General features: G+C 46.1%; 2 protein-coding genes across 3 annotated transcripts in view; one reads left to right on the forward strand and one right to left on the reverse strand.

Moving 5' to 3' along the window:
• Positions 1-1,221: 1,221 nt before the first annotated feature.
• LOC8024801 (60S ribosomal protein L9) lies at positions 1,222-10,584 on the reverse strand. Its single transcript, XM_002407123.4, has 5 exons — positions 10,524-10,584; positions 10,193-10,243; positions 4,782-4,987; positions 3,231-3,444; positions 1,222-1,367 (listed from the first exon to the last, which is right to left on the reverse strand). The coding sequence occupies exons 2-5, from the start codon at positions 10,236-10,238 to the stop codon at positions 1,264-1,266; spliced, it is 570 nt and encodes a 189-aa protein (XP_002407167.1). The 5' UTR covers positions 10,239-10,243; positions 10,524-10,584; the 3' UTR covers positions 1,222-1,263.
• A 145-nt stretch (positions 10,585-10,729) lies between these two features.
• Positions 10,730-27,665, forward strand: part of LOC115317493 (RNA-binding protein 26) — a 101,799-nt gene continuing 84,863 nt past the window's right edge. For both annotated transcript variants that reach the window (XM_040214459.2, XM_040214460.2), the window contains exons 1-5: positions 10,730-11,125; positions 18,713-18,831; positions 19,570-19,871; positions 21,661-21,758; positions 24,696-24,928. In XM_040214459.2, the coding sequence (XP_040070393.1) occupies positions 11,067-11,125; positions 18,713-18,831; positions 19,570-19,871; positions 21,661-21,758; positions 24,696-24,928 (811 nt within the window). In that variant the 5' untranslated portion in view covers positions 10,730-11,066. The remainder of the gene's footprint in view (positions 11,126-18,712; positions 18,832-19,569; positions 19,872-21,660; positions 21,759-24,695; positions 24,929-27,665) is intronic.

The raw sequence follows: 27,665 nt of genomic DNA on the forward strand, positions 1-27,665 counted from the left end.
CGATCTCCTGCCCAATAGAGCCCTAGAAGCTGTCACATCACTTTTAAGATTTTTCGTCAATGTCAGCCTTTTTGGTACTGTGCATGCTGTCCACCCTTTAACCTAGTTGAGCTGCCCAGAAATCTCTTACAATATTATTATTCTCGCAATTGTTTTAGCAGGAAATGCTTAAAAAGCAGAGAATTCAAACCAGGATTTAGCTCGGAGTCAGCGGGGCTGTTTATAGCATATTTTAGCATTTCTAACTTAATATCAGAATTTTTGAAGCTGCACAAGAATGATAATAATGTAAGAGATTTCAGCAGCTCATCCAGGTTGAAGGGTGGACAGCATGCACAGTATCGAAAATGCCGATATTGACAAGAAGTTTTAAGCGATATGATTGGCCCTTGGGCACTATATGGCGCATTAAGGGCGACTTCAAATTACACCCAAAACTGTGTAACCGTGGAATTGGTCAAAATTACCGATCACTAGGGAGCTGAAGGGACACCATTCCCATGATTTCTCGAGTGCAGGCCTGGGGATTAAGCAAATGATCTATTCAAATGGCGTAGGAGTTTCTTGGGAAAAAGATTTTGAACAATTTCTTAGCTCTTAACCACCAGCATATGCCACACACCATCACTAAAATTAATAACCAAAACATAAGTATAAAAAGAATAGAAAAAAAGCAACCTAACATGTTGGTTTCAGTCATCTTCCATGGTATTTTTTGTTACTCATACAAACCTAAGCAATGTTACAATATTTTGGAAATCATAGGAAGGTAAAGCCAGTGAAAAGCAGAATTAACCACACAACTCCTACGCACATTTGCTCAGTAGTCACTCATCGGAACTGCCGAGGTAACTTTACTATACTCGGCGACAACTTTTCTTGGCAATGCAGTGGAAGGTACGTCCCGCGTCTTCTCTCCCATTTTGAGTGTGCGCGGGCTCTCCTCCTCCCCCATTTCCGGGGAGAGCCCGCGCACACTCAAAATGGGAGAGGGGACGCGGGAAGTATGTTCCACTGCATTGCCAAGAAAAGTTGTCGCCGAGTATATAACGATATATTATAAAAATATCAGGTGAAAAAGTAATGGTTAGTCAAATAGTGCAGCATCATCCCAGATTCGGCACTATAAAAAAAAACTGTCCGTCCCTATTCCCCCCCCACCCCCCAAATATATACAAGTCTGCGAGGCAGCAGAGATAAAATCCAAATAAGATTAAGTCTGTTTTTACACTTTATTTTCTTCCCCTCTCGCAGCTGGATCCATCACTCGTCCTTGACCACCGAGGTCTTCTCAGAAACGTAGATGCCGTCCAAGAACTTTCGGATGTCCTTGTTCTTCACGAGGGTAGACTGCTGGATCCTTGCCGCTGCAATGAAAGCCAAACGGTTGCCCAGAAAACAAGTTACCTCAGTCAGATGCCCGTAGATAGGACGCAATAAATCAGTGGAGAAGATTCTATGAGCACACTCCGTTCCGCCCAAGGATGGACCACAGACAACAATATGAGCCATCGAAGCCAAACCAATATGGTGTTGCGTTTTGGCCAAAAAAAAACAAAAAATGTGGGCTGGCAAAATGTAAAAGCAGTGCCACTCCGAGGAATCAATGCCAAAAAGGCCAGCATTTTCCTTTAGCACCCCTTGCGACCTCGAGCACAACAGTACCAGTGATACGAGGGTAATAAGGGTGCAAAATTAATTCCCTCCCAACTCACCACATTACCGAGCTTTCATTAGCAATTTAGAGAAACAAAATGCCTTCATCATCTGCAACATTGAGCAGATAATGAATGTCTTTCATTCAATCATTTACCACTTGCCTACTAATAACGAGTGCGACTAGTTTAGGTACATTGCTGTTTGACAAAAAGAGAATGCTCGATTTAGCCAAGGAAAAACAGTCGTTTGTGAGCGTTCATGCTAAAACAACGTGACTGTGCCACAGAGGTCCACTTTAGACGACCAAGGTACAGAAAACATCCTTTTTGAGTGGGATTAATGCTCCGGCATATGTGACGACGAATCAATCTTTAGAAACCGGACGATATGGGCAATTACAGAAATGATGTGAATCCTGCAAGCATTCCATGAACCTCAGCACGTCAGTAGGACTCTGACCAGAAGTCCCGATTTAGAGCAAGATATGACCCCTGGAAGTCAAGGAAATATTTTTGTCCTTTCTTACAACAAATCGCTCGTTTAAAATAAAAATTTGCTGTACGTTCCTCGTCCGGCCGTCATCTCCGATGCCGCGCCACTGCGAACAGGGACTTCCGGTGCACTCTCGTCACAGACACTAGGACAACGACAGGGTGCCTTTCTCAGGTTCCCAGCGCGTGCTCAAAGCTCACGAGATGCACGGGCGTCGTAGAAGGTAGAAAGTAGACAACATTCCAATCCCGTCAGTGTCAATACCAGAGGTGGCCAGGCTAACCCGGCCTTAGAGCCGCAAACAAAACCACAAAACTTTCAAGAGCCGCAAGAATGGGTGGGCTTTTGTTTAAAGCAATAATTGAAACTAACTATTTTCAATCCAAGTGTACGTAAGGTAGCAGTAGCACAAGACTACCAAACTGCAACCCCGTCTTTCGATTTAAAACACTTTTCATTTTTCTTTTTGGGTAAGTACTCGTGTGACCGGGAGTGAGGCGGGTGAAAAGCCGCAGCTTGGCCACCCCTGGTCTATATTGTACCGCACACACTGAACAAAGTACCTATCCGTAATAAATAGGGTTCTGTCTTTCCGAGGTTTAGTTTCCTTTGAATATGAAGGCGTTGTTTCGGGTTTCTTTTTCCCCATAGATTCGGATTGTTCGAAATAGATTTCTGGCGTCGCACAAACAATTAGGTTCATGTTGAAGAAAATAGAGCACGGGACTTGCCCCAACCTACCGGGAACATATCTGAATATTTGGAAAACTTGCCAGTACGGACGAGAGAAGGAAACCGGACAAGGTTCCCAAGGAAGCCGCCTCGCCGACGGCTAATTGGGGACTGCGTTCCGTGTTGGCGGAAAATAATTTCGTTTTTCGTGAAGCTCGAGTTTTTATTTTATTTAAGTGCAGCTACAATTTGGGGCTTTTCGGCTTTTCCCGATTTGAATGAGAGCCGTTCAGGGCTATTTCTAGGGGTTTATCGGCAGTTACCGTCCCCTAATAAGCGGACGTTTTGGGCCAGTTTTCTAGAGCCAGTTTTGCTTTCCCGGAGGATTTGGGCGGGGGAAAACTCACCGGATCGGGACACAAGCTCGATGTCGTTTCCTTCGAGGATGAGCTCATCCTTCTGGGCAGGCGAGTTGATGCAGGTGACGCCCGGCTGCATGTGCACCCTGCGGATGTACTTCTCGCCCAGGAAGTTACGGATCTCCACCAGGGTGTTGTTCTGGGACGTCGTCACATTGATGGGGAAGTGGGCGTACACCGTGCGCATCTTGTACTGGAAGCCCTGCAAGGTGCAACCGAGGGCGGGATGAGCTCGCTGCCAGGGTTTGACACAAACGCTGCCACGGTGCAATGCACGGGTCTCCAACGGGTGCATTCAATGTCCCGTCGCACCCTGCACAGAAGGCGGTGCTCGAGTGGCAGCAAGTGACGTTGCAAGATCCGGCGTGATCAATCTCTTACGAGAGAACACACTGGCACCACCTATGGGAAGCGGTGGAACACTACTCACAAATTCTGCACATTTCTTTTTCTTTTGAGCACCATTATTTCCCTATATGCTCGAAAAACTCTAAACAATGTCAAAGATGACCACTTCTCGCGATGCTATGCACATCTGACCTCGCAAATGATGCAAAACCCCCATTGAAGTGAAATGTAGTTCCAGGGCCACCTTGTAAGCGGTGCTAGCGTGCTCCGTCGTCGTAAGAGATCGAGGTTCTGCACAGCGCACTTCTCTTTGACCAAACGAGAGTGCACGAACTGACCGTATGTCGCTATCTCAACGTACCATAGAATTTCTAAGACAAAATCATGAGCCATTCCACTCTGTCAAGGGGGTTGCCCAGCAAAGCTGGTCATCCCTCTTGACAGACACGACGCAGATCCGCCCCAAGAAAACTAGACACACGCGACGGGACCGCCACGCCGGGAGAGCGGAAGGAAACTAGGCACACAAGCGCTTGAAACAACGACAAAGAGAGGGCAGTACGAGCGTAGACATGGCCAATGCAGGTCGCACAGCAGCAAATCTTTGAGAAATCTTCATTTTCTACGCGAGAGTCTACTGATCTTAAAAATGGTGCCTTTTGATTACTAATCTACCGAATACAGATGTTGCTAAATTACCCAAGCATCAAGGAGAATGCAGAGAATGGTGCTCCACGTGCCACACCTGCTGGCATCTGCAGCAGTAACTGTTCTAAAGCCTAAAACAAATGGCATCTTGCATGCACGTTCATCAATTCTTTGTTTTGGTTATTTACTTTGAATCTATCACAGAGAAAAGGCACGCGCGTGCGGTAGTGCGAGTGTAGTTTTTAATCACTGCACATGAAAAATTCACGGAACCCTAGCCATAAACAGCTTCCCTGTAAAAACGAGCAAACGAGTATAGCTGTCGTCGCAGCATCCCAACTCGTCGCCGCAGAAGCTTTCGTGGACCGTCCAAACGAGAGTGAGCTACGGCGAAACGGGTGTCTGCCACATTTGCCTCCGCCGCCGTGCCACTGCCACGATCGAGGCAAGCAGACGCCATCCAGCGGACATAGACCACATTTGAAGTCGCGCCAATCGTAGAAGCGCCGCAGGCACTGTGGAGCCGCTTCCACGAGCACTAACCTTGGTTACTCCCTTGATCATGTTCTCGACATGGGAACAGACCGTCCGGACCGTGGCCAGCTCCTTGCGGATGCCGAACCACTTGCGCACCTGCAGACGCCTCTTGCCAATCATGCTCATTTCCACCTGGATGTGCCTGAAGTCCCGGTGAAGCACCCCGCGGGGGCCCTTCACGCGCACGCGCCGGGCATGGACGGACACCGTCACTGCAGGAAAGAACTTGTAAGTACTCTCAGCACTCGGAGCATGGTGAAAACACACGCTGCCACGATTACCATTTAAAGGGTAACTGCAAAGAAAAAAGTTGTTTTTAAACAGTCTAATTGGGACAAGCATGTCAAAAAACAATTTTTCCGCGAGAAAAAACATTTTTTACAGCAATATTTATTGCGTGAGACTGATTTTAGTTTGTGGCTATTTCGTCCGTTTTAAATCGCGCGCCACAAAGTTGGTGTTCCATGACGTTTAGCCCCAATTGGCTGCTATACTTCTCATTGGCTAAGAATTTGATTGACAGCTTATATCTTGGTTGTTAAACCTTTGTTATATGTTGCAATTTCCTTTTGAGCGGCATATTTTTACGTTTAAAGAATAACCCATGTGATGAAAGTTATTGTTCTTTACAAAAGGTTTACAAGACGGGCACTTCCGTTTGGATTCATACCATAACAAGCAAAAACTCCGCCATTCCTTCATGGCCGTCGAAGTTTCCGCAACCGCCTCGTTTCGCCGAAGTGATCAGTGTTTCATGCTGACCCAGGTGCTTGAGCGAGACTTCTTGAAGTGAAGTAGTATGTGTTTAGCAGCTGTCGCAGTGTTAGCAAAGCGGGGTTTTGGCTTTCATAGCCTGTTCTTTCCTTTCCCTCTTTGCTTGCTTAGCGTGTTTTTTTTTTTTTGCGCTTGCGCGTGCAAATGCCGACTTTTCGGAGATGTCAGATGAGTGATCCCGACAGCGAGCCTTCCAGCAGCCATGTCGCCCCGAAAGGAATGTTATTTGCCTGGAGGCAATCAAGCGTTCGCGTAGCGACAAACGTGTCCAGTTATGTTCTTGTCATATCGCTCCGGAGGCCGTCGAGATTCGCACCGGGTGCCCCGGGGGCATCGAACATCCGCGACCAGACACAGCTGTTACGTAAAAAACCTGCCACAGCCAGGTGATTACGTAATAGCTGTCCGCAGGAGCGTTAGCCGAGTTCTTTTTTCTCGGCTTTCGAACCATCTTACGTAAATTGTCTGAATGAATATGTACTGTTATCGTAAATCTTGGCTTGTGATCGCGGCTTTGTAGATTAACATATTCATTTTGCTGGAGGGACGCAAACGACGGGCATAACAAAATCGGTTGCATATTCCGCATAGGCTTGCAAAAGCACTTCCCCAGTCACCTTGCGAAAAGTGCGAAACACGGAGTCTGCACCGTCCCGACTTCCCAGTCTTTTACCTGCTTTAGAGCAATTTGTACCTGCTAGTAGGTACGTCTACTGAAACTTGAAACTAGGTACAGTGCCAGAGAGGCAAGGAGACAAAGTTCAGAAAGCTTGCTCGCCCTGCCTAATTCCTGAACTTTCAAGTGATTGTACCGTAAGAAATGCACAACGCCTCTTCCCAAAATAACAAAAAAAAAGAACACTATGTTCACTACATAAAAAATGGTCTCCGTTCATGCATCATTGGACAGGTAGGAAATCTTGCCCAAATTTATTCACACCGCACGATGAGCACAACACGTCGCTGTGCAAATGCAGTCCAACACTAAGCATAAAAACGGCAAATTTAGGACACCAATTCGAAGTTCATTGTTCAATTAAAACGACGTAACTTTATTGAAAACGCCCGCAGCTTTTTACTCATGGTATGCGTCGGGAATCTTCCACATCTTGAAACGGAACGAAGGGACGTTTACTTTTAAAAACGCTCGCCGCGTCCTCCAGGACCAGTTTTCCTGGATCAGCTGACGACGACGGGACTGAACCCGTTTAACCTCAACCCCACAACAGCCAATTTGCGCTCCGTATTGGGTGTCTACTTCCAAGCACTGCACCACACACACCACGAACGATTTCAGTTCTTTGTCGCCGTGTTGCACCAAACAGAACGAGACCGCCGAGGTCAATGCAGCGCCGACGTGAACTTGTGGTTGCACACTCGTGGACCCTGTGACTCCCTTCGCTTTCAAAGCACACACAACGAATTATACTCTCCGTCTTCCGGGAACATCACAGGGGCACTTCTCCGGTCACGTCTTTGCAACGTGCTTGCAAACCCACGAGCTTCTCGTGTCCCGTCAAACCAAAACAATACCGGCGCCATGTTTAGCGTGCGTTGTTGCCAGATTTTACCGGAAGTCGAGACGCTGTGTCGTTCAACTCAGCAGCCAACAAAAAAGAGCAAATCCAAGAGCGAAGGGCGGGGCGTAGTTCTCCTCCGCGGCGGTCGCAAGAGCGGGAGTTTCAAATCTGGAGAGGTTCTGGCTCCGACTAAATTACGTCCTGTGACATAAATATTGCTAATTATTTTTTTTTTTCGCGGAACATTTGTTTTTCGACATGCTTGTCCCAATTAGGCTGTTTAAAGAAACACTTCTTTTTTTTTTTTTCTTTGCAGTTACCCTTTAAAATCTCTCTCGCACCTCCAACAAATGGCACACGCTCCACATTAGTTCCGTAAGCCACAAATGGTGCCAAGCTTAAATATAGAATGCCGTAAATGACTTAATTTTTGTGAGGACCCAATTTTCGCGAACTGCCTACAATTAGCGAAAAATTCCCGCAAACAATTCCATTAAAGGGACCATGAAATGATTTTAAAATCGAGTTTCATCCACCGCACGTCGTAAAAGGTGTGAAAAGAAACACAAAAACACAAAAATAGGGAGCCCAAAAAAATTATTTGCTATAGAACTTTTAAAAGAAAACTGGACTCTTTTGCGCCTTCCTTCCTTCGCCTGTTCACTACGATGCATACGCAGAATCGGTGCACGTCAGCCGAATCCACATCGCCTATTGGGTAAGAGCCTACCTCACCAGCACCGCGATCGTAAACAATAAATAGCCGGCGAATGTTTCCTAAAAGTTTTGTTAAATAATATTCAGATCCACATTTTGTAGCATAATTAGAGATGTGTGGCGAAAATTGCCAAATTTGATAATGCTGAGAGCCAAGCGCCATCTATCGTGTGGTAAACGAAGCAACTACTGCGCGTGCGCAGTAGGGCAGGGCCGCCAGTTACTTGGGTGACGGCGACCGACGAACATTTATTTCTTTGTTTTCCTTCCTCTCAAAACTCTGACTGACTGAACGTTTATTTTTCTACGTGTTCTTCCCGCGCGTGCCGACTTCAAGCAGCAAGAAAACAGTACTGAAAACAGACCACGACGAACAAGAACGCTGGATTCACCGACTCCGACGAAGCGTATAGGCCTAGCAGGCATTCCGACTCGGCGCTGCGTTGCTTCGTCGCAAGACCGTCTGCCTACGACCGGCTGGCGTGCTAAATGGAATATGCCCGCGCGACCCTTGTGGACCCTTCCCGTATTATAGTTTGATCACTGACCTCAATTCTAGATTAAGAGGTGAGGAGGTCAATCTCTTCCCCTTGTTTTCCGAGGCAGTGTTGACGAACACTCGTCGAAAAGGGACTCTCGTCGATTCTATCTTCTTGGTTAGTGTGATATAGAGCTGAAATAAACGCCGTATGGATTACCTTCGTAACACGGTATGTACACTTTGTTATTGGTATGCCATTTTTATTCTGACAGACTGCACGTCACTGTCGAGCTATAACAGTTCGTGGGAGGTATACGTACAACCCCGGTCCAACCTTTCTTTGCCGAGTGTCGCGTCAGTATCGAGTTGCAATAGTAAAAGAACGGTCCGGAGCGCTTACAAACAGCGCGAATACAGCACTTCCATCAAGCGCGCGCGTCCGCTCCGAGTGTAAACAGGTATTTACGTGGCTCTTGCTGACACTCATAGTTCAAACGTATTTTTTTTAACGTCGGCTCGCTCCTGCATCTCCGAGGCCGCGAAAAACGCCATCTACGTCGCTTTGCAAACGACTGACATGGGCCGGCCCTTCTGCCAACAATGACAGGGTGGTTGACTTCTGGAGTCTTCACCGGAAGACTCGCTGCACTTCCCAACAGGCATACCGGCGTATGGGACTAGTCCCATGCTGTCGCTGTAGCGCAACATATCTCATTGAATTTCGCTTAGCTGCGATGCGGCGATGAGAGGCGCCGATTCAGGAATTACGTCGGTGACATCAGCGCACCCCAACTCGTTGCCGCTAACACTCCCATTCTCCTACTGCCGAGAGAACTTCCGGTTCCGGAAACGGCCTACGTCACGGCTTGTTTTGCGGTCAGTTGGAGAGAATGAAAAAGTCGATATTTCAATAATTTTTTGTGTAGAAGTTAATAAACCGAGACGAAAACGGATGCCTGTTCGGCATTCAGTGAACATTGACGGTTTAATGTAAAAGTTATCTGGAAAAAGTAAAAAGGTCATTTCATGGTCCCTTTAAACTGCCAAATATTGAACCCACAAAAAATAAGTCGTTTATAGTACGAGGAAGGGGCAAAGGGACAGACAACGACGACGAACGACAGGCAACGAAGTTGTCGTTTGTCATTCTTGTCAATCCCTTTGTCATATTCAGCACCATTAACACACTTGTCCTTTACGCTCAAATACTCTTTCTAAAGACTGCTTCACACATTTGCAATCGACTGCTTACGACGAGAGAACATGCTAACGCCATCTATCGAATAGAACACTACCAATCTGCATGTTTTTACGCATCATTCTTTATCGTGTGCCAGAAACAAGTCTGACAATGTTACGAGCAACCAACTCATGGGGAGGGCTTGTCTCACTAATACTACAAAACCTTCATGCACAAATCGGAAGGGTTCCAGGGCTGCTTCAAATTGTGGAGTGTTTTCTCTCGCCTTTTCATGCAGACACTCGCGCAGGCACGTGGCTTTAGAAAGTAGTGAAATTTGAGGGAGCGCACGCAGGAATGGAACTTTCTGCAACGCTACGCCACCGTCCTTCGATAGTGCGGCACACAACTTGTGAGACTGGCTATTTAAGTACCCGCATGCTGCTAAAATCCTGCGTGTAAATGCGCGTTGTGGTCAACGAATTCAACACAAAAATTGTGAACTCGCGCGACATAGCGCATTCTTTTGTGTTGCATCCGCTGCGACGTCGGCACCGAACTGACGAGGTTGCCGATGTATTGACAGATGCTCGTGCTAACATTCCCAACTCTAGTCCCCAACCAGAAAAATATCAACCGGTGGCTATTATAGAAAATCAACCGCCACAAGTGTTCAAAACACGCTGCGAAAACAGCCGACGAAACAAGCGCAAATGTGATGGACTCCGGTTCGCTGTCGACTTACCGCCCTCGGGGATTTTGACGAATTGCTCCGCTTTTATGGTCTTCATGTTGGCTGCGGGTTGGAGAAGACAGACTTATTATATGACAACCAAGGACATTTGGAAATGCATCAGAAGTACGGAGATCCTAGACATAGTGCCCAGACTGTGACGATTTGAAACAGCACGTCTTTCGGCAAGTCTTCTAAGAAAAGTAGTGCGCAAATCCCATAAAACATTACACCGACATAATTATTAACACGTATTCCATCGAGTGACTCGCTAATTAAAGCTTTTAATTCGCTAATACAATCAGATTAATACGGATTAAAATATGAAATCGCAAATGCTTACCCGGACCCACAAATGGCCGTCGGAAAAGGGGAGACCAGAAAAGGATGGTGACAGAACAAAACGAGAAAATCAGATGGTAATAGTTTAATACAAATAAATTCATATTTGATTTATAAATATTTTAATTTTATAAATGAAGTTAATAAATGCTTTTAAAGCATGATTGTCATTAACTTTATTTAATAAACAGATTGTGTTAGCGTCTCGGGGTTTAGCGGAACCGCACACCGCCATCTTCCCAAGTTCGTGCGCGGCTGAAATTTTCGTCTTGCACCAAGTGTCCACCAAGATAATATGGAACCCAACGTCGCGCAGGACGCTGAACGTGCATGAAATGTGTTCGGAAAGAGTCGCGACATCGTAACTAGTCCCCGAGAAGGTTGCCGTTCAAAACGAACTTGAAGCCAAGAAACACAAAAAAGAAAAGAAAAGAGAAAGACCGTGCAGCACATCTTGTATGTTAGGCTTAGATCTTTTACACTACTGAAAAGCAGCGGCTGGTAAAAACAAACGGGACAAAACAAATCGACTTCGGCGAGCAACATGATCATTGAAAACTCGGACGCCCTCAAAAGTTGGCTGACAAGTTGCTTAGAGCACATGTAAGTAAGAGTCGAGATGTTCGTTGGCGATCGGTTCCCATCTGTGCCTGCATACGTGACCACCCAAACAAGCTGTCCCGTGGGTGACTCGCCGTCGATTTTCAGCCACTGCACAAACGGGTTCATTTCGGCGTGTAGCGGTGGCAGCCAGTATTGTGCAGCTTGTGAATTCGATCTTGCGCTAACCGTATCGCATGTTTATGAGATATTTTTGTGCCGAAGCGTCGCAGAGATTGCCAAGCGAACGCTCGCTCTTAGCATTCGCTTTGCGTTCGACTCTGCCGCTTGTTGCTGGATAATATGCTCTAAGATACACCGGCTCCCAGTATCTTTTTAGACACAAATGACAAAATCGAACAATCTGTTTTAACGCGATCGGAATGGCACCGTGTGTTTTCTGTGCCGACGCTGTGGTTCAAATAATCGATACGACTGGGTTATTTGGTCTCGTGACCAGAAAGCCCACTCTGTTGATTTCGTGGGGATGATGTTGCGTGTTTAAATTTTGTGGGTGGTTTGTTGTTAAATAATGAAATTGGGAAGGAATTCACTTACCCAATAATCGCGTTTCTTTTTACAACTTGAGGATGGTGCATGATTTCAACGGACCAGTGGAGCTGTTCAGTGTGAAAGGTAGAGCACACAAAAGCAAGAAGAAGTACCTACGGTCTCGGAAAAGCTCCTCATTGCATGCATCACAAGCTTGCATTCCAGATATTTCCGGGTGTAAATATATTACGAGATGCACCTAGTATGCAGGTGTCACTTGTGTCCTGGGAAGGTAGCGTAAAACACCTAGCAAGCGCCCACCTAACGAAGAATATTACGAAGAAATGCAGATGTCAGGTTTGAGAGTGAAAGAGCTTCTAGAAGGGGTAGGGTAGGCTTTTGCTTGGCCCCTATTTCATCCGACGGAATAGTATGGGAGCATTTCAAGGGTCTGGCAGAACCTCCAATTTTTAAAGCACCACTTTGCACCGGCCGGTGCACATAAAGCTTCGCCGCTTAGTAATGGCATGCTCGCAAAAACAGCCCACGCAAAGAAGCATCTCGGATAGCTCGTTTGGATCAGAAGTTTGCTGGTGTGGCTGCTTTATGTCCTTTGCATTTATTTCAATGTTTCAAAAGTATGGGGTGGTCACTTAATTGCGACGTGGGTACGTGGTCGGTATTTTGAGGTAGGCTTTTTCTAGCCCCGAGTCTGTTGAAGCCATCGTCACTTTGAACAATGTCTAAGAATTTTTTTTTTTGTGCTTTTAAGGGTAGAAAATTAAGGTTATGGTAAACTACATTCTTTTGCTTTTTCTATATCTAAAAGCTGCGAGTGTGAGCTTCCAGCTTTGAAATGAGTTGAATGGAAGCTTGGTGTAAAGTGTGTGCCCTTAGTCATGCTTTCCAGTACTACTGTTAGGTAAAGCAGAGAAAAAATGGTTGAATGCCACTAGATTCTATCTATGCATTAAACCAGGCTCTATGCAGGGGTGGAACGGCTGCACCATTTTGCGCCAGACGCATTTGTCTCCGCTATCTTGCGCCATTTTGCAGAAACTGGGCCACAGCCAATACTTCGTGCCATTATGCACCATATCGCAAAACGTGCACCAAAAAAAAAATTGTATTTAGTCTTAGTTTCAGTTTCTATCGACTCGATTGGCAACAATGAGTGCGTTTAGCTTGGTCGGCCTTGCAATCCTTTGTTCTGTTTATTCTCCCTTTGTATCCCGACTTGGAAGTGTGCAAAAAAACTCGGGGGTCGGATTCCATGCACTACACCACCTATGAGTGGATTGTTATTCTTCATTGTATGCGGTTGAGCAAGTTGGCCGAGGTGGGGTTGAGTCGTTAAGCGTCAGATTGCCTGAGGCTCTGCGGCCCGGGATCTGGACGTCAGCCAGTTGAAAACAAAGGAGCAAAATATTCCTTTAAGTACATCATCTTTAGAAGTTGGAACCGCATTCCCGCAAGATAGATCGTGATTTAATAGAACTAAACGTGGTCCGATCCAAAGCCTTGCCGGCCAGCAGTGCTCACGCGAGCGGTAGATCTGCTCGACCTTGCTCCTGCTTTGAATATTTGAATACGATAACTCTGTTATTCATAGTCTGCTGCTTCGATGTTGGGTTGCACTATAGGATAAACTCAAATTTTGTTGCTCTCCTCCGTGCAACTCCATGTCCGTTGCTTGCGCACGTCACGTGGTTCGCACATATAATTACTATGTCGAGCATGTGTGGGTTGTGCGATAAGCAGTGCTGGTTTGCAGTTTAAACAGCTGAAAGCGACTCGGAAAGTGTCAAGGACACTATCTTCAGAAACTTGTGGTGCTTGCTTTTGGTTCTCATTAGGCTGACAACGTTTCAAGTTTTCGCATTTGTTACACTGTTATCCCATCTACCTAGGTTCCTAACCACTCATGTTCATCTGTGCTGCTAAGCACAATTGAAATTGCTCCCATGCTTGTCTAAGGCACAAGCTGAAGTGCAATGAAAACTGATCTGAGCTGCTCCTAGCCGGCTCCAGAATGTAGTTTTAGCTGCTCCCAACCTGCTCCAAAACAGCTGTTTCAGCTGCTCCCGTGGCTGCTCCCATGTACATTTCGTGAGTTCCACCCCTGTATATGCCTGGTTTTAAAATGTGCACAACATTAGTTCTTATCTCTGACAGGCATGCCTATTTATAAGCGTCTGTTGAATTGCTGCACCACTTGAAGTTAGTGAAAGTAGGACGTAGCCTTCGATCATATCGCCTTGGTGTTGTAAATGTTTGGGTTCGTTGCATACCTCACTGAACAATATACAAAACTGTATTGTGTATAGGTAAAAAATTTTCTTTTTCTTTACAAAGTGCCTACACAACAGAATTAGTGCCTACACAACAGAATTAAAGAACAAAAATGAAAAAGTGAGCATAATTTTGCCATGCACAAAGTGCCAGTATCACAGTGCTGTGGAAGCAGCTCCTCTCATTGGACAGAGTGTCTCGGTATCAACCATTTCCTGTGAAATACGGTCATGAAATCGGTGCGTCTCTGGAAAGCTAATGCAAAGAAAGCATGTTGTAAGGGGCAGCACTATGCATGTACCCTTTTTTTTTTCTTGATAGGTGCCTTTGCTTTGTAGGAACTTTGTATATTTGCAGCTGCATGTAATCACGAGTCTGTTTCCCGCTGAAGAACAAAAAAGTCGGGCATAATTGAAGTATTGTAGTGCTCAGTTTGTCTTGGAATTATAACGATTCTGCTCCTATGGGGTTCGAAAGAGAACTGTGCAGGACGCAGCTGTGAGGACCGGCACATTTGACATGCTTTGCGAAATATGAATTCCAAACAAACATACCTGAAACTGGACATGCAAAGGTCATTCCGCAAAATGTTTCATGTCTAATTTTTTTTAGAGCTCAACTCGGAGGTGGTGAAATATTAAAAATAAAGCAAAAACAGCGGCCGTGTGTGTACTTTCTATGTCCTATACCAGCCCATTCGTAGTGTGATCACTGATTTGCCAGCTTGATCCCAGGTGGCTTGCTGAACGCAAAAACGCTGAGGACGCCTATTAAAGGCTGGCAACGAGCAGGAGAATTGGGATAAGTAATAATTTTAGCGAAATATACGAACGATGACCACCTGGGAGCAAGCTCGCAAACCAGTGTGCAGACGACAAACACCATAAAATATCGGAAGGAACTGAAAACTGGGTTAATTTAGACATGGGTGCTTATCCGGTCAAATTGGGTACTTAACATATAATTAAAACAATTCTTAAGTTTGGGAAATAATGTTAAGGGTGGGTGCTTGAACGAAGTGGGCACTTCAGTGGTCTTTTACGGCAGGTCATAAAAAATGCCTGCCACCAGTTTTGCACTATTTTTACCACCTCTGGGCTGAGTTCTAAGAAAAGTACATATAGAACTTTCTGCAAAACGAGGTTAGCATGCCCAGTTTTAGGTATGTACGATTAGAATTCGAATTTTGCAAGGCGTGCCAAATGTGCTTACCCTTATGGCTACACCACGATTGATGGCACAGGTAGCTTACCACAAAAGTGTGCAAATATTTGGACTCAAATTATACGGTGCTCATTAGTCCCTTTGAAAGGCTCAGAGGGATAGAAATATAAAAAAGTTCTAAAGTAGTGCTTGCTTACCATGCTTAGAAAGTTTGGAATGTGTGATCTACTGAAATTTGTTGCTTGGGACTGTCGAAACAAGTTTAAACTTTGTATCAAAATGAGGCATTTCATTTCAACCTGGATTGCTTTGAGAGAAAATTTCGTCAACTTGAAGTGGCATACATGTGGAACTCTGGAATTGTCTATCTCTTCCAAGTTATCTTCAGTGTTTTCTGCAGTTTGAAAAGGCTGCTCTCCAGAAATGTGGGATCCTTAGTCAGAAATTTCAGAAATTATTTATCATCCACAACTTCCCTATGAGCAGCTGCTGATAGTTATAACGTGGGATGTCGTTGGCAACCTTGGCTCACTGGAGGCAGGCCGAGGGAAACCTCCAATTTCGCGTTGTGGCGCACTCTAGAGGAGAACTAGAGCCACTCGGACGTCAAAATTTTAACCCCTTATCCTCGTGACGTACAAATATGCCGCCCTTCTGGACCGAATATCTGAGCTCTTCAGTACGAAAATTTACCGGTGCAAGGGGTTAGGAATATTTGATTTCTTTTTTTATGTGAAACAAGTGCAATTTCGTCAGGATTAACTTGTGCTGGTCAGTTTACAAATGCATCAAATAACAGCATGCATTGATGTACAAACTTCTTTCCACCCATCGAATGTTGCATAATGGGCTAATTACATTTCCATCATTTTTCTTAATTACATTTTATTTTACCCTGTGGGCAAAAGTAAATTGCACATACATTTAGTAAGAGCTCGATCTGCATCTAAGGTATGATGACACTGGTCCAAGCTCTAGATGAAAGATTTAGCCAGTGTAGTAGGACTGCTGCCTGGGTTCTTTGACATGCATCAAGCCTTAGTGAGATCTCACAGCTGCATGCTGGTATAATACTTACCCAGCTCAAAACAAGCGGGTGTGGAGATCGAGCCTAGGGTCCGCAGATTTTGCACCACGGGCTTTTACTCCATGTCTTCCGAGCTTGAGTGCACCAACTCGCTTGGCCACCGGCCTCTATGGGACCCAAGCAGGCATTACATGAAGCAACATGCAGGAGAGACATGCAGATATAACCAGAAGGGATATACAACAGAAAATATGAAAGCAGTTTTCTGGGATTCACTTGGATCTTGATTGACACGTTTCGCTTGTGAATGGTCCAGCGCACCCTGCCATTGGTGACGTGCACGACCAAAAGCAGCGTCGCTGTGGTCGCCTTTCCACTATTGGCCAGACACTCGTCGTGACGTTTTAAAAAGGAATTAATTCTGCTTTCATAGATGAAGAGTGATTTCAGACTGTGATCGTTGGCAAAAGTGTGCGACACGCCTAACGATGGGTAGCCAAGATCACAGTTTGTCACGTTACGCCGAGGCAAATCCTTGTATACCCGGTGTCAGCCATCTTGGCTATGTTGTAGCCATACCGAATCTGATCCCCTAAAGAAAGATTTACAATAAGGCAGGGTGTTGAACCGGAACCGAACCGAACCGGAAACCGGAACCGAACCGGTATTTTTACCGGAACTGAACCCGAACCCGAACCGTTATATTTTTATCGCGATGAACCCGAACCGGAACTGAACCGGAAAAAAAAATAACGGTTACCGGCTCATGTCAAAACGGTTCGGCCACGCGCTGTTGACAATGAATGTGCTATCAATGCCATTTGTTTTTTAAGTGCCGTCAACTGACATACACCTCGCTTACATATTTTTCTTCTCCACTCAGCCTTAGGAATATAAACGCTGCATCCATGAATCTTGACATAGGAACCAGTATTGCGCTGGTCGCGGCTTGCACGGAAAAAAAAAATTAAAAGGCTGTGCAAAAAAAAAAAAAAATCACGTCACGGGATTTCATTTTTCTACAATCTCGTAAATCCTAAATGCTGCTGTGTGCTCATTTCATAACACGTTTCTAGAACGCGCGAGTTCTTGAAGCTTGCTTCCATCGGAATGAGAAAATAAAAGGCTGTGGAGTTTGATAATAATGCACCCGATTTCGTATAGGCACTTAGAAGCTAACATATTTGTGAGACAGCGAACTCTTCTATTTTAATATTTATCCTATTACGTCCTTTTGGCGTTGCGTTCGGTGAAGTGTTTTTCATATTCCGTATCTTGTTTAATGAAAACTTCTTTAAGGGTCTAATTTGAGTTACCGCAGGCAAGTTCAAATAAAGAAAGCTGTATTTTCTCCCCACTGTTCCTTCAATTGCTTACATGCCGAGGTGGCGGGATAGTTAGCGAGTTCTTCTTGTAAGTGGGTTTGTAAGGAGGTCGCGGATTTTACAGCTACTGCGTCAGACCCAATTAGATGAAGTCCGAATGTGTAAACGTCGGTGAGGTAACCTTTGAGTGCACATAAAGAAACCATTCCTGGTAGAAATCCCTGAGCCTTACACTACGATGTATCCCGTTTCGTATGTGCTGATTTCAGATGTTTTATTTGTAATTTATTTTGATGTTGCAATTTGTCATTTATAATTTCCGAACCGGTTCGCGAACCGGTTCAGCACCTCGAACCAGTTCGCGGATCGAATTGATCAAACCGGAACTGAACCGGAACAAAATAATTTTACCTGAATCTGAACCGTAACCGAACCCGTATTTTTTTCGGTTCGACACACTGCAATAAGGCCAATGTAACTTCCGCAGTACTCCAGCTCTGTGAAGGCTAGTTGCGTTAGCATGTGCAAAGAAGTTGCAAGATAAGGGCACTTGCTTATGCAGCAGTGCTTGGCTGCTGTACTGTGGAAGCAAGCTAGCCTTGACAATGTGGCAAAAAATAGCCAGCACTAAGTAAGTATAGTCGTGTCACAAGTGACAACCATAAGAGGACGCTACTGAAACATTTTGGTGCTGAAGGGGTATTCATACAAGGGAGAAATCCCTCCCTTTGCTCCTCGAGATCACGTGTCAACAACGCCTTTGGACGGAGCCGCGCTGATGTAGACATCCCAGGGGGAGCTTTGCTCGGGCTGCATAAACAGTCCTTTGGTGTGGGATCCCTTTGCAATTGGCGGTATTCTCTTTGTGTGTCTGGCAACTTTTCCTCAACGGGGCATTGGGATCGCCTAGCTTTTTGTGGCTTGGGCCGTTGCGCATGTCGTCCAAGGCGCCTGAGAGAGTCTTGGATATGTGCCGTCCTCGGGCCGCTCCTTATAGTTTTGGATTCTGCGTTCTCTGTGTTGTGTCCACCCATTCAAGAAGCAGCTTTTTATTAGCAGGAATCAGTTTGTCGCCCTCTCTAACAGCGCTGCTGCCACAATCTGCCGTTTCACGTACGCCTATGTTGCTCTACTCGTCGGCCCCCACCGAGCCCCGCTGTCGAAAGTCGCTAAATGTCAACACCGACATCCCGCAGTTTGCGAGAATGCTGGAGCCTTACTGGCTCTGCGCCAACGCACATCCCTCCTCGAAAGTGGGGACACCCCTTAATTAGTGCGAATGTTGCGCAGGTGCGATGCCGACCCCGCTGCACTCGCCAAGTACGTCATGGCGCTGGTCAAGAAAGACAAGACAGAGAAGGAGCTCAAGGACATATGCCTCGACCAACTAGACGTCTTCCTTCAGAAAGGTGGGCCACCCTGATTTCTTTTGGGACTAAATTTTAAAGCAAAATATAAAGGGGCGTCGGTGTTTCTAGGCTAGGTGGCACTAGCTACGGCTCGATACAGAGGGTGTAACCAATACCGTCCATCCATCCGTTTGTCTGTCCGGTTGTTAAATCGTCGCCAACCTTTTTCGGCGGAAATTCTTTGTCGCTTGTCCGAACGTGAGAAAAGTGTCAACTGCTGAAGTGTCGAACCAAATATGAATTGAACATTACAAATACTCTATGAATACTGTAAAACCCTTCATGTTCGGATGTGCCAAAAAGAAGCTGAATGGAAGAAAAGTGACAACTTTTCACCTTCCATTTGATAGTTCTAAACCTGAACAGCTTGCAAACACTGTATCTGGTCCCTCTAGATAATTACGAAAAAACCTGCGCATTGAGGCTTTTTTTATGCCTTTGGAAACCAAACAACTGGGAAACATTTTTGGAAAGAACTTTCTGCCTTCCCAGTCTGGTGAAGGACCAGCAAAACTGTACTATGGGGGAGAACGAAGGAATGGCCGGCCGCAAGTCGGCAAGCCAGAGTGGCTGGAAAGGTTGCCGCCATCTATTGTCTGGTTGCCGCCGTCGCTCATAGATGGCGGTAGCTGTCCGGAGTGTTTTGTGGGCATTTATTTGCTGGCGGACACGATCCTGGGGAAACTAGAGCTCTCGGCTGTAACTTTCCTGGGGTTAAGAAACTGTCCTTTCTCGCAGAGACGAAGCCCTTTGTGGACATGCTGTTCGAGACGCTCTCCTCCAAGTCCTACCTGCAGGGCAAGCCGTCGCTGCCTCCCCGTCTGGGGGCCGTCGTCCCGGCGGTTGCTCCCCTGATTCCCGCGATTCCACAGCCGCCGGTGACGACGCCCGCCACGGTTGCGGCACCAGCCCAGCTGCTGGTGGTTCCGGCGCACAAGGAGTCGGGACTGGCGTCTATGGCGGCCGAGGCGTCCCTGCCGGTGGTGGCGCCCGCTCAGCAGGGGAAGGCACCGGGGGTCACCGGAGTGCGCAAGGACGAGGTGGGTGCTTCAAGGGCCAGCCTAGAAGGGAGGTTTTACATCCGTGGCAGGTACCAGACCCTTTTCGTGGAAGCATCCACGAAATTTCCGCTTGCGATTTGAAGAATAAGGCGCGTCGAATGCCTCTGGAAATTCTCGTATTGCAACTCGCTCAATGAACGAGCTGTGACTTACAGGATTGGGTTTCCATCTCCTTTTTTTGCCCTTCTCAATCCCACCTGTTGTCGTTGCGTTTACCGCGCCACTTGATGCATTTTGGGTTCATATTAGCAGCAATGGCGCATTACAAACAAGGACAAGAGGACACGTAGAAAGAAGACAAACACACGTTTGTCTTCTTCTACAACTCACGTTTTTTCTTCTACTACTTGGTTAGAAGCAAGACCATGGTACAAAAAGAGAAAAGGATCCTGGAAATTTGCACTAATCACATTGACTACTTGGCCAAATAGTACAAATCTTTGGCAGATAAAGAGACGGAAGGGGCGTTGAAACACTTGTTCTAGAGTCGAGCAATCTTCTCTGCCTCAATAATTTCTCAAATTTGAGGATCGCCAATCTGTGCCAATGCAGTGCCTTTTGTGAACTGGGGATGACAACCACAATCTCAGCAGTGAATCCTTAGATTGGAAGAGACAGTGTTGTTCGCATTGGTACGATGCTCTCGCGTCCGACCGTTTAGAGATCTGCTGGTTTGTGCGACATACATCTCGAGTGTCTCGGCAGAGCGGCTCGATGTTGGTGAGGAGGGGAACCGCAAGAGGCGTGACATCACGGTTAATGGCTGTAGCATCTTGCTACGTCGCAGGTTTCGTCACGAAAATGTGTGTATCGAAATCCGAGCTTCTTAAATTGAAATTTTCAAGTGAAATCTTGATTATTGTGGTTTGATAATTTTGCGGTGTAATTGAAGGTACAAAAAAACAACAAAAAAACACGAGGCGTGAAGACTTACGGTTGCTATTTTTAGGCCATAGAGGCCTCTTAAGTCTGAATGCAAATTGCAGTCCCAGAAATACAAGAGCATGCTGTATAATATATGTTTGCTTATCAAAGCCTATCTGTGGACGCAACATTACTAATTAGTGCCTGCGTGCCTTTAACCTAGGACATTTTTCTCGCGCCGTACCATTCGAGGCACTCTGCAAAATTAAACTTTTACCACGCAATCTGGGGGCAACTCTTTTTGGCCGGCCTTATTCAACATTTTCTTTATTCAGAGCTGTAACTTGCTCGTTTTCACGGTCATTGGATTCAGAGTTCATTAGTAATTTGTAGATTTTTGCCACAAGGCGCGAGGTTGAACGACGAAGGTTCACCGTTCTGGAGCAACCAAGGAGCAAACAGAAAGGGAAGTCGTCTGCAAAAGAACATTTTGACTTGCCGGAAAAAGGTGATGCCAGGAGGCAAGAAATGTCTTAGCGAGTACGCTTGGGCATGGCACTCGAAGGGTTCATAAACTCTGCAGCTTTTTGCCAGGCTGTTGGAAGAAGCGACACTGATGGCTATTGTTATGCGCAGTAACACCTACTGTAATGCATATCCACTTTTTATTTACTCCATCACGCAGCCTCGGGGTCGCTCAAGTAGGGGGGAAAGGGGACACATCGGAGCTTGTTTTGGATACACCTAAGGGAGCACCTGTCCTAACTTGCTGTTTACTCTGGCTTTAGTTCTTATTTCGTCTCAGTTGACGAAAAGGCAGGAGAAGCCAACATAGATTTGGGTTCAAGTTTTGGTTCTGTTCCAATGCATTTTACGCTCATGGGTGTTGGATGGGACACTGCAGGTTGCAGAGGAGGAGAGGGAGCCATCCCGTACCAGTCATCGCAAGTCAAAGAGCCGGTCACGCAGTCCGGTCGGAGGCAGGAGCCGGAACCGTAGCCGGTACGAATGTCTACACTTAAACACTACCCGCGGTGGCTAGTGCTGTAGCTGTGGATTCGCTAATATACGCCTCTTACTTTGTTGGTACCTTTTTATAAACTTTTTATAAAAGAGAAACACTCTTACGACCTCTTAAAACTGGGCTCCTTGAAACCTCTTACAACGAGAGGACCCACTGGCGCCATCTATTGGGTAGCAGCGTAAACTTGGCGATCCGACATACTTTCTATTTCTCTGGCGCATTATCCTTTCTTTTGTGGCTCGAAAGAACGTTATAAACGAGCCTTTCTTATGGTAGGTGTTACGCACATTTGACCTCAGAAATCCCGCAGAACCTTTGCTCTTGTGAAATGCAGTTCCAGGGACACTGCATAGATGGCGCCAGAGTGCCAGTGTGTTCCATCGTCCTAAGAAATTTTAAGAGGTTTCAACAGGTCTCGTCTCTCTCGGTTGTACTCGGTTGCAAGAGTGTGAACGGGCCTTTAAGGTCGTCCTAGACTTAGGTGAGTAGTGTAAGCTTATACAGTATGGACCACTTACAACGTAACCGCTTATAGTGCAGGACCGGGTATAACGCGGCTTTTTTAAACCACCGGTTCGCCTCCCATAGAACTCCATGTAATTACATACCGCTTAAAATGCAGGCGCGCGAAGGGAAATACCGGTTATAGTGCGGTTTCTGGAGCAGCCCGCCGACTGCGCCGACGACCGGAGCAGCGAGCACGCTTCCCTGTGCGACACTAGATAACGGCGCTAGCCGCAAGCGGCACTCGCGGAGCTAGTAGGTTGCTCGAAGAAGCGGGGAGAAGCGAAGAGAGAGGCTTCAGTTGCCATAGCGACAGGGGGACGCACGCACGTGTCGTTCACGTGCGTGCGTCTCCGCTGCGTTGGAACATGTTGGAAACAACCGCAACGACAGACCAATCGCAGATCGAGAAAAAGTGTTCGCGCGCATTGCATACTGGTCGCGGGCCGGATTCTTCTATCCGCAAACATGGCGTCGGTCGTGATTGTCGACGTAGACGGCGTGGTGGAAGCTCATCGTTCCGCGTAAAGGCGCTATCCTTGACTGAATTTTCGTTGTGTGTTGCTATGATAACCCAGCACGTACTAGAAGGGAAGACCCATCTACTCGTGCGACGATGTTGTGGCGGCACTCTCAAGACGGCAGAAACGCCCGTGTCGTCGTGTTTGTTTACTTCGACTACAGTGGTACTTTCTAAGCATTTGTGTTTTCGAACATCGCCCGAATTTCTTATTTGGAGCATTTCATGCCTGTGCTCAATTTGAAGGTATTACTGGCGCGTATCGTATAAAGGATGTGAATTTTCACGCGTTTTCATCGCCGGAGAAAAGTGATTAGGGTTAGCAATCCTGAACGCTCGCAACGTCCGTCCGCAACCCGCGACGCCGTTAAAAGGCTGCGCCAGGCGAAAGTCGCTCATTTCTTTCAAAATGTGTGATACACTTGAGAGAGAAGTGTACTAGTCTGGTGAAATAAAGACTTTCCTCAAACTAAGCTTTATTTTTTCATCTAACATAAAATAAATTCTTCTACAAAGGTAAGTCATCTCATGGCATGTATTTTGGCCTGAAAAATTGATGTTTTGGTTATAGCGCGATACCGCTTATAGTGCGGATTTTCGCGACTCCCGCGACATACGTTATATGCGGTCTACACTGTACAGGGTGTAACAGTCGTTGCGAACGAGACACGGACGCTTTTGCACATTTCACTCATGAAGTATATTGAAGAACACGACTCTGGCCACCAATTTTGGTTCCCTGGATTAACCTTTTTCTCCGCAGAAGTAGTTTTGAAGCAGAATTTCAGTTATCAAACAAAAGCAGGAAAATCTGGCAGAAATGAATTTTTGGTGCTAATTGTCGCACAGTGTACAGGGCACAGCATTGTTAGCACGAACGAGCGATTGCTGGGAGGTTTGCTCCACTTTGCGTTAAAATTGAAGAACTTTCATCAAAACTACTAGTGTGGTGCGTAGTACTTATTTGGGACACTAACCTAAGCGGTCAAAATTGACGCTCGCCAGTACTCTTCCAATGTCAAACGCAAAAAACCGCCCTCGTCGTTTTTGCGCTAACGGTGTCGCGAAACTTATGGGAAACGCGCAAACTGTATTTTCTCGTGGCATTGTTATCCTGGAAGGAGCTGAACAACGGCTTCCTAATGTAGCTCTTCACGATGGTTTATGGAACACTACGTCGGGTAACCGTTGCTTGGCTGCCACCAGCAGGAGGTAAAGAAAGGAGTAGAATGCGGCAAATCGTGAGTGCCGCCATCGGCACTCCCGAGAGCACAAACGAGAAAGAGAGCGACAGAAATGCGGCGAAAGAAAGCAGATGATAGGCTAGCTCTGTTCGTTTTGTCGCGATGAGGCCAAGTTGTTTGAGCACTCGTGAAATTTATTTATTTTCATGCTATACACAATACGAGTGGTTTTGTTCAAAATAAAGCTAGAAATGTTCTAGATACAGATCTTGCGAGTGGTTGTTTCCCGCTTCTTCGCGTATATTAAAGCATCTGGACAATATCTGTCAATATGGTCCATATGGGATCATATTGTCACCAACATGGTCCGAAGTGGACCACCGATATCGGTGTCTGTGCCCCGCCGTTCTAAAGTGGCCGAATTGCGTAGGACCTTTCACCCATAGATTATTAGCTCCCGCGAGAAAAGTCGCAGTTTGCGCCCTCCTTATAAGTTTGGTGAGCAACGTACATATTGTTTTCGGTGGTATGTTTCGAGTGAGCAAATTGTAGACTGTGCTTTGATACTTTAAATAATGTGAACTTTTAATAAAGTCTGAAAAAAAGAAAGCTAATTCTGCGGCACTGCGTGGAAACCATCTCGGCTCGAACGTCCGCAAGAGAGAACTCTGGTTGCGACTCGCGACTTTTTTTGTCGTTTTTTGCAGAGAGGACGAGCGCCGTTCGGGGCGCCGCTTCGCGGATGAACGCAGACGCCGAACGAGCGAACGGCGACGCCATGAGGCTGGCGGCCGGCACCGCGGGGACGGCACCCGCAACCGCTGGGGTCCGGAGGAGCGACCGGGACGGTCGGCGGGGCCCCGCGACCGCTCCCACAGTGGGCGGCGGTCCGTCTCAAGGTCGCGGTCCAGGTCTCCACGCTCGCGAAACCGGTCCAGGGGTGAGTTTGACTTTGCCGCCTTCGGGGTAGATGGGGATCTGACGGGCATGTCGAGCGCCGTACCTCGAAAGTGGTCTTGGGCTGGAATACCTTGCAGGAGCCGGGCTGTCGGACGTTGCATTCCTAGGGTAGCACAAGTTCCACATGACGAGTACCGCTGGATGCAATTCGATACTCGCGGAGCCGATAATTGGAAATGCGTTCATTACGAAAGGAGAAAGTCCAAATGTTGGTACCCTTTGGGGGGGGGGGGGGTTTCATTATGCGAGTAAATACAGTACCCATTCTAAAGCAAAAACCCAAAGCAAATTGCACTTTTTATGGAGCTTTTTTGGGTTATTTATTTTGAATCTTTTATATGGATAAGGCAAGTGTTTGCGGCGCATGCACCAACATTCCCGCAATTCTCCTCGATGATGGGTATTTTGGCAAAAGGTCTATTTAAGTTAAGGGGGGACACTACCCAAAAAGTGAATATCTAAACCCCTTGTCTGATTTAAATGACATTTACAAGGCTTGCTTCTGTTGATGTAGAGAACATTTCTGCCAATTTTTGTTAACCTAGGTGAAGTACAAAAAAATTGCAAATGTTCAAAGATGAAAGTGGGCGTGTCTGCATAGGAAAACTATCGTTTTGAAATTACTTGTAAATTTGTGCTTTATATTGCTTTAGGGCAGTTCAAAGCAGATAGCTATGGAGCTATATTTCTATATTACACCATATTTCGCAACAAAAAAGCCACATAAACACAAATACTACTGTTAGGGGCGAAGCTCCTTAGAGTCTAGCCTTGTCCAGCATCCGTGCTCACATTGATTGCCATCGCATCTGTCTTCTTAAAAAAAGAAAAAGAAATGTTTGCGCAGTCGACAGGATTCGGATGTGTGCGTGAAGACCCCAATGGGTTTCTAGTCCATCGCCTTAACCACTCGGCCACTACTGTGGGACGAGTAGGGGGCTCTGAGATGTGGTAGTAACTCAAGAGCTGGGGATGTCATGGATAAAACGTTGCATGTAGCTGCTCAACTTCTATACAGGAGAGGGCACTGCGGTCAAATGCTCAAATGCGTATATAACCACGTTCCATACCACACATTCTCTTTCTAATATGGACCGTTGACTTAAAGGAATGGTGAACCGAAATTTGGATTTCAGAAAAAACAATGCTGGAGCTGTAGGCGAGACGCTACAATCCCTACAACGCTACTCGCAAAGCGATACCTCGAATGGACGGCCGTATGTTCGGAAAAAGAGGTCGAGATTGAACCAGGCCGACGATGCGGGTGACGTGAAGATACCTTGTTTCCTCCTCTCTCCGCTTCGCTCCCTCAAGGCCGCGAGGCGGAGAAGACGCGAGGCCGTTCCCTCTCCTTCTCGGAGAAACATGACGCCAACATTCCTGCCAAATGCGCCTCTTTCTTTGAAAAATACGCTCATTCGTTCGAAATATCGCTGTATGAGTGATGCTTTGGTGTTTGTAGCATCCCGTTACGCGCTTTTGCCGCCGTGTTTTATGGAATCCAGATTTCGGTTCACCATCCCTTTAAGCGGTGGAGATGCGTTTCCACGGCTTCTAGCGGATCCAAGCTGATCCGCTAGAAGAACCACTGGCTCTGCATTTCACCGACCATAAAGCGGTAATAATGAAGTCGAAACGCAGCCCGGAACTCAGCACTACCTATGAGCAATAAAAAAAAAAAAAAAATCAGCCCCATCAGCACTACCTATGAACAATAAAATCAGTATCATCAGCACCACCAGAGCTTCGCCCCAATCAACATCATTCATCATGTGGAAATGTGGTCATTTTTTTTTAGATTTCCATCCTTTGTCCAGAATTTCAGTTCTTGAGCATGAAAAATGACAAAAATAAAAAAATATGAGCTCATAGATATCTTCTCTCTTAAAATTTCACACCAGAAAAACTCATCAAAATGAATCCAAGTTACATAATAACAAAACAATAGTTTTCTTAAGTGAAATTTGTGCCAAAAAGTGGAATGGAGTAGAATGCGTTCAAAGTGCTCCTACCTTTTCTTTAGCATCGGTGGACCGAAAAGGATTTATAAAAGATTAACCATGCCATGTAAACTAATGAAACTTTCTGGATCTTGGGGGATGTAAATCTTGCATTTTTCAAAATAAACTTTATTTGCAGAAATTGTTTTTTCTGGGTAGCATTCCCCCTTAAAAAATTGCATTCAGTCAAGATCCACAATGGCCAGCTCAGTATGAAATCAAAGACCGGGGCGACGTTTCGGAATGTCATTGTAGCGAGAGCCACTGGCTTAGCTACACTTTGGGCTCCCTGTTCCCTAATATTCTCGTGCGTGCCGCCATTTTTGGTGCTCTAGTACGGAGCGGGCTCTATTGTTGGTTGTCATGATTTGAAAATGCGCCTTCGTCGACATTGCGACTCCTTAGAACCGCGTGCCTTAAGACTCGTTAAAATCTCTTACAATGAGAGAACAGACCAATGCCATCTATGCGGTGACCCTGGAACTGCACCTCACTAGAGCAAAGGTTTGGCAGTGTTTGTGAGATTTATTGTATGCACTACCTCAGAAAAATGGTGGTTTATAACATTTAAAAAGATTTCCGAGCCAAGAAAGAAAGAAAGAAAAATTGGAAATCTACGGGACGTGTTTTATGACTGCCCGATAGGTGGTGCCAGAGTGTTTTCTCTCGTCCTAAGAGATCCCGAGAGGTTTAAAGACACACGGTCCTTAACAGTCG

The sequence above is a fragment of the Ixodes scapularis genome, unplaced genomic scaffold, assembly GCF_016920785.2.
Source record: "Ixodes scapularis isolate PalLabHiFi unplaced genomic scaffold, ASM1692078v2 PGA_scaffold13__105_contigs__length_92229423, whole genome shotgun sequence".
NCBI classification, from domain to species: domain Eukaryota; kingdom Metazoa; phylum Arthropoda; class Arachnida; order Ixodida; family Ixodidae; genus Ixodes; species Ixodes scapularis.

Coding starts and splice junctions, on each gene's coding strand:
- LOC8024801 (XM_002407123.4), bottom strand. CDS start 10,238: ATGAAGACCATAAAAGCGGAGCAATTCGTCAAAATCCCCGAGGGCG. Junction 4,988..10,192: donor CGTCAAAATCCCCGAGGGCG/GTAAGTCGACAG, acceptor TCTTTCCTGCAG/TGACGGTGTCCGTCCATGCC. Junction 1,368..3,230: donor CGAGCTTGTGTCCCGATCCG/GTGAGTTTTCCC, acceptor CTTTCATTGCAG/CGGCAAGGATCCAGCAGTCT.